The following is a 7,348-nucleotide window of genomic DNA, read 5'->3' on the forward strand; positions in this document are numbered from 1 at the left end:
AATGCGACAATATCCCCCACAGATGCGGAAGAAATGTAATGGCAGTTATAATAATACAGCTTGTAATGTAAAAAAAACAGACTGTATAGATCAGAATTGTGAAGGAGAATGCATTTAAGCCCTATACAATGTCTGGTTGAAGGTTTTGTACCACCACAGCCATCATTATGGAATGTGAAACACAATCATGAACAGGGCTCATTGTCAGTATAGCTGTAAGAATGTGAACGATGAGCGACGATGCATCCATTAAAGTAAGTAAAGCAAAAGTAAATAAGAAAAGGGGAGAATGCAGAGAATGAGTTGATGAACACAAGAGAAGTATAGGAGAGGAAGTTTTGTGGTGGGCAGCAGCACTATACAGACTTTGCATCGTGTGAAGTATCGTACAGATTATGATCAGGATGGATATTCATCAATCGATGAATATTGATTAACTAACTACTTAAAAAAATCAGTTTAAGGTTTCGTGCTCCTTTAAGAGGACAAAAGCTGATACAGTAACTGATAACATTCCTATTTGAATATTCTAGACGTATCCAACTGTGTCATGAGTGGAAATGTACAACACCTACAGTATTCATTCTCTTCCATATCGTTCTCAAAACAGCGGGATTGCTCTCGTCACGTTACGACATGTAACCTCACATTAAAAACTCTAGCTCCGATGCCTCCTTAGCCCAAATGTGTAACATGTGCCGTTTGACTGTTATTTCTGGGTTGTGCTGTTTTTCACTCCATTTGGGGACTCTCATATGGAGACCTCATGAAAACCCACCAATGACCAACATTCAGCCAAGCATCACTTCCTCACTGTTGTGTGTGTGTGTGTGTGTGTGTGTGTGTGTGCGTGTGTGTGTGTGTGTGCGTGTGTGTGATGTGGCCTTCAAGCAGGCAAGCTTACAGCCAGCCAGTGAACTAGTGAGCCAGGGAGCAGCTATCGCCTCCAGCTAGTTAAAATATGAGAGCAGCGGGGGCTCGCTAATGAAAGCGGGGGGCCCGGCCCGGGAAGCAGGGCCGTATATCGCAGTGAGGAGACAGTTCTTAGAATCAGCTGGCGAGTCATACCCATAGTTCTGTGGGGCCGCTGGTGATTAACCGTCCAACAGGGAGTCACTACTACAGCTGGGCTATTAATAAAAGATAACCCCCCCCCACCCCCTTTCCTTCTCCACCTCTTTGGTATCCCCCTTCTTGCTTCCTGACAATCTCCACCTTCTGGAATTATTTGTATATCATTATCATCTCCTGACACATGGTGCGCATCGCACATTGTTTACATGGGGGGGGGGGGGGGGGGGGGGGATGGCTTTAGAGGAGGGGGGGGGGAATCCCAAAAGTCATTGTAAAGATGAGAGCTCGTTCTCCGGCGAGCCTTGCTCCCCTGGGGACCGGGATGTCCTGCAGGTATAGTGGATCAATTAGGGGCCTTTCATTAGATGGTGATTTGCAGAGAATGACCCATCCCCTGAGAGCATGCAATATATAGGGGCCACACCAAAAGCACAGCACTGGCCGTTAATATTACACCAAATGCCAGTTAATATTGTTATGCCTAAACTTTGGGATTACTATTCACTTGCGCCAGAGGCACAGTTGGTCATTTACTGTAACAAAGGAACTGCTCCATAAGAACTCAAGCAATAAGTCCAGTGCTACACAAAAGAAATAAGACACATTTAGTTAGAAAATTACACTGTTATAATGTTATATTCAGAACGTAGAAAAGTATTTCGATTATTGCATTAGATTGCTTCCCTGTCTTGTTTCTTCATTTTCGGTTTTAAAATTTTCAATGGTCTTATTCAAAAGGCTTCAACAGCTTGAATGTAAAGGTAGGCTATTCAGGGCTACTTTGAGCCGTGAACGCCCCTCACATGATGGACGGGTGCACGCACGCACGCACGCACACGCACACACACACACACACACACACACACACACACACACACACACACACACACACACACGCACGCAAAGTGGGTGCCACGGTGCCGCGGGCAATCAAACACAGCATCCCCGCTATTGCAACGTGAAAACGTGAGGTTAATGGCCTGGATTTAGCATTAGTGAATGAAAGCACGTTTACAACCGCTGCACTACGTGTGACTGAATACTCCTGCGCACACTGCCCAAATATAGGAACACTGCTCGTCCTAATATTACCCTATAAATGAATGCTGTCGTGACTCCTGATTCGTGACATTCTCATGCTTGGATTATGTTAGCTAACCAAGGAGAAAATGAGGCACAGGTAGGCTATTTGACCGAGTAGCCAATGGAAATTATTATTTATTTATTTTGGGGGGGGGGGGGGGGGGCACAAAACCATTCAACAACATTCATAAAGTAGCCCATCTTCATCACTACAGAAAAAGAATCCTGTCTGAAATGTGCAAACAATTAGGCTATGCCGTGCCATCTTAACTCACCAAATGCAATATGTGTGACGTCCTCACTCCCATGATATGATATTATGTATAAATAATAGCTACACACCTTAAAAGAAACAAGTATGAGGATGCATCTCTGTCTCTGGGAATATTAGGGGCATAACCCACCTTTGTGCATCCCCGTGAAGCGGTCCTTGAGCACGGTGAGCTCGTATATCTTGCCGAACTCCTCGAAGAGGGGCCGGAGGTCCTTCTCGTCCAGGTTGCGGGGGATCTGACCGATGAAGAGTTTGATGGCATCGTGGTCCTTCATGGGGATGGTGGCCGGACAGCCCGCCGGGCTGTGGCTGTGGCTTAATCCGTTCACAAGCCCGTTCGTGCTGGCGGAGACCACACCGACCACACCGTGCACCATGCCGTCCACCTGCCCGTTGGTTAAAGTTGCCATCTTCGGACCGGCCAGTGAGTTGGGATGGTTACAACAGCAGCAGGAGCAGCAGGGGTGGTGGTGGCGGAGAATCGTTTTCGTGATGAAAAGCTCGTTGAAAAGTCTTGGTCAAAATTGGGGTCCGAGACCAAGTCGTACCGGAGCTGATTCCGCTCTCGTCCTATCAAAGCCAATATTTACATTGACGTGAATACACATGTAGCATTTGGCGAAGACGCATATCAAAAGCGCGCAAAGCCGTTGGTCCCGGTGGAGGCTTTGATTCCTTATATTTATGTCCTACCCAATAACTCGTTCATTGATTTCATAAAAGAGAGAGAGAGGGGGAGAGGGAGAGAGTTAGAGATAGGGAGAGGGAGAGAGAGAAAGAGAGAGAGGGAGAGAGAGAGAGAGACCAAGAGCGTTCACTGTCTATTTACACCCACGTTCCCTCGTCCCAGCTTCTTGGCACCCTTTTATTTTTTTTTGCATTGAGGAGTCGGAATGGGTGTCTTCTCGGTTTAAACGGACAGGGCCGGCTCAATCCCTGCAAGTACTGTGGGGTGGTTTGGATAAAGGAAGACCGCTATAAACTGTATACTGTATGTGCATCCAGCGTTTTCTCCCCCTCTCTCTTCTCGTTCGAAGTCCAAGTGGTACATTCCACCAAGGGGAGATGGGTCTATAAATAGAGAAATATAGAGAATACGGTTCTTTGTGCTCTTATACCCAGCGCAAATAACGACACATTCACGCATTCGAGAATGTATTACTTTGTGATTGACTGTCGACACGCACCGTTGTCATATATTTATTGTGATAAGCTATATAGAAACGGGCTTAAAAACAATTCTCACCTGACACCTCTCTCTATTCCTTTGAAAAGATGAAATTCAATGTAGATTGAGAGGAGGGAGGCGATCGAATAGTGGGGCATGATGCTACCGTTCTGACGAGGGTTGCTTATAAAAATCACTTCACATCATCCACGGTTGCAACAGTGAATCGCTGCATGGCTCCAGCTCCAGCTCCACGGCGTTACAGTTAATTCGTCCCCGCTTTGTGGACAGCGCCGCGGTGCTGAAATGCAGCCTATAAAGCGGTCAAACTAAAACGCACCGACGGAGGATTCCTCTGACGGCTGCAAGTGCTCGTTTTTGTTATGAACAAACAGGGGATTGTCAGCAGTATATAGGCGACAAATTATGAGCTTCCTTTGCCATTTCGAAAGTGATGTGGACTAGGATGATTTGATTTCCAGGAAGGGAAAGTCTTTGAGCACCGCCGAGTGGCGTAGAGAGGGGGCACATCGGGGGAAAAGACACACACAACAGTGGAACAAATTGACATAATGCACAGAAATCCACTGAACTAGGTCGGTAACCCTTTCGCTTCCTTCACCCGACGAGAAACACAGCAGCACTACAAAACAATGTTACAAATCTCGGCATGGGAAAATGCAGCTTTGTTTTGTTTTTGATAAAAAAAAAGTTGTCAAGTTCACACTTTCACTGTAAATCCAAGGCAAACATAGGTGGTAAGACTACTCATTTTGAGGCATCAAACAAGCAGGTTTTTAAATCCGATGCAAGTTTATTTACGCATTCATTGATTTACGAAAATGTCAAGTTCAAAGAAGTGTTGACATTTACAGAATGGCAGACCTACAGTATGAGTGGTAGGAAAACATTTACTGTAGCCTATGTAGATAATTGAACTGTACATTTATGTCTGACCCAAGTGACTGGTAAAGGGGAGGTAAGAATGTACATTACTAATGAAAGAGGCATATTAAATAGGTATCTGGTTGCTGAATCTTCACATTAAATTTGGTATCATTATGGCCTATAGACGAGAGTCCAGTCTTTATTAGTAAAGCCAGTGAAAATCTTACGGTCACAAACAAGACAGACAAGTCTGTTCTGCCCCTCCGTGAGGTTAGCTCAGAAGAGAAAGAATTGTAAAAGTTGGAAATGATGGTGTAACAATCACTGTGAACAGGGCTTCAGAATTGTATAGAAATACAATAATATCAAATTATTTGGATGTAAAAGATCAGACAAAACAAAACATTTCATTCATACTAGATCAGGGCTTCTCAGATGGGAATCTTGTCTGTGGTTTATAAGCTTTGGGAGACAGTTGCTCATGTTGGTCTGCGTTCACAAATGATGACTAGACTATCGGTTACAGTAATAGGAATGTGTAAATGATTCAAGTGGGCTCTTCAAATCCAATCTGATGAATGTCATTTGAACTGGTCAGCAAAGTAGCCTATGAAAAAGTAGTCAATGACAGTGGAGTTGTAACTATAACAGCCCATTCTGCCTCAAGCAGGGCATTCCTTTAATAGCCTGGAAAACATGCATTGTATTACCGTCAGCCAGGCTATATCCTTCACCTAACAGATTCCTTTTCTTATCAATGTTAACGTTGCTGATATACACACTAAACGGATGTTTTTTTTATTTATTATTTTCAGTCATTCAGATAATGCCATTGTGCAACAGAGATAATGAAACACGACCTAGAATGGTTGCTGTCCATGGTGCTGACACCTATATAGTGCAACACTAACAAATGTATGTATGCCTCTCCCCTTGGTGCTGAAACTATTACAGTACAATACTAATGTATGTATGTGTATGTATGTATGTATGTATGTATGTATGCCTCTCCCCTTGGTGCTGAAACTATTACAGTACAATACGAATGTATGTATGTATGTATGCATGTGTATGTATGTATGTATGTATGTATGTATGTAGGTATGTAGGACTATGCCTCTCTCCATGGTGTTGAAACTATTATAGTACAATACTAATACATTCTCCATGGTGCTGAAACTATTATAGTACATAAATGTATGTATGTATGTATGTATGTATGTATGTATGTATGTATGTATGTATGTATGCCTCTCCCCATGATGCTGAAAATATTATAGTACAACACTAATGTATGTATGTATGTATGCCTCTCCCCATGGTGCTGAAACTATTACAGTACAATACTAATGTATCTATGTATGTATGTGTGTATGTATGTATGTATGTATGTATGTATGTATGTATGTATGTATCTATCTATGTGTATCTATGTATGTATGTATGTATGTATGCCTCTCCCCATGGTGCTGAAACTATTATAGTAGCCTACAATACTGACAAATGTGGGCCTCTGTCCGTGGAGCTGAAGCCATTATAGTGCAATACTGACAGCGGCTTGCCTCTGTCTATGGAGCTGAAACATCTATAGTATGCCTCTGTCTGTGGTGCTGAACTGTTATAGTGCAATGCTTACAAACGCATGCCTCTGTCTGTGGTGCTGAACTGTTATAGTGCAATGCTTACAAACACATGCCTCTGTCTGTGGTGCTGAACTGTTATAGTGCAATGCTTACAAATGCATGCCTCTGTCTGTGGTGCTGAACTGTTATAGTGCAATGCTTACAAACGCATGCCTCTGTCTGTGGTGCTGAACTGTTATAGTGCAATGCTTACAAACGCATGCCTCTGTCTGTGGTGCTGAACTGTTATAGTGCAATGCTTACAAACGCATGCCTCTGTCTGTGGTGCTGAACTGTTATAGTGCAATGCTTACAAACGCATGCCTCTGTCTGTGGTGCTGAACTGTTATAGTGCAATGCTTACAAACGCATGCCTCTGTCTGTGGTGCTGAACTGTTATAGTGCAATGCTTACAAACGCATGCCTCTGTCTGTGGTGCTGAAACTGTTAGAGTGCAATGCTTACAAACGCATGCCTCTGTCTGTGGTGCTGAAACTGTTAGAGTGCAATGCTTACAAACGCATGCCTCTGTCTGTGGTGCTGAAACTGTTAGAGTGCAATGCTTACAAACACATGCCTCTGTCTGTGGTGCTGAACTGTTAGAGTGCAATGCTTACAAACGCATGCCTCTGTCTGTGGTGCTGAACTGTTATAGTGCAATGCTTACAAACGCATGCCACTGTCTGTGGTGCTGAACTGTTATAGTGCAATGCTTACAAACGCATGCCTCTGTCTGTGGTGCTGAACTGTTAGAGTGCAATGCTTACAAACGCATGCCTCTGTCTGTGGTGCTGAAACTGTTAGAGTGCAATGCTTACAAACGCATGCCTCTGTCTGTGGTGCTGAAACTGTTAGAGTGCAATGCTTACAAACGCATGCCTCTGTCTGTGGTGCTGAAACTGTTAGAGTGCAATGCTTACAAACACATGCCTCTGTCTGTGGTGCTGAACTGTTAGAGTGCAATGCTTACAAACGCATGCCTCTGTCTGTGGTGCTGAAACTGTTAGAGTGCAATGCTTACAAACGCATGCCTCTGTCTGTGGTGCTGAAACTGTTAGAGTGCAATGCTTACAAACGCATGCCTCTGTCTGTGGTGCTGAAACTGTTAGAGTGCAATGCTTACAAACGCATGCCTCTGTCTGTGGTGCTGTTAAGTTGTTGTTATGCTCTTAACATTAATGGTGGCTGTTGTCCTCGTGCACCAATGACACCAAGGCTTGTATAGTAACTCTGTCTTCA

General features: G+C 43.9%; 1 protein-coding gene across 1 annotated transcript in view; it reads right to left on the bottom strand.

Moving 5' to 3' along the window:
• celf4 (CUGBP, Elav-like family member 4) overlaps positions 1-2,841 on the bottom strand; it is a gene marked incomplete at both ends in the record, with an annotated part of 30,835 nt that extends 27,994 nt beyond the window's left edge. Inside the window, one exon of the mRNA XM_083661034.1 lies at positions 2,562-2,841. Coding sequence (XP_083517160.1) covers positions 2,562-2,841 — 280 coding nt within the window. The remainder of the gene's footprint in view (positions 1-2,561) is intronic.
• Between the last annotated feature and the right edge of the window lie 4,507 nt (positions 2,842-7,348).

Source organism: Poromitra crassiceps (genome assembly GCF_964638095.1).
Source record: "Poromitra crassiceps genome assembly, chromosome: 25".
NCBI lineage: Eukaryota > Metazoa > Chordata > Actinopteri > Beryciformes > Melamphaidae > Poromitra > Poromitra crassiceps.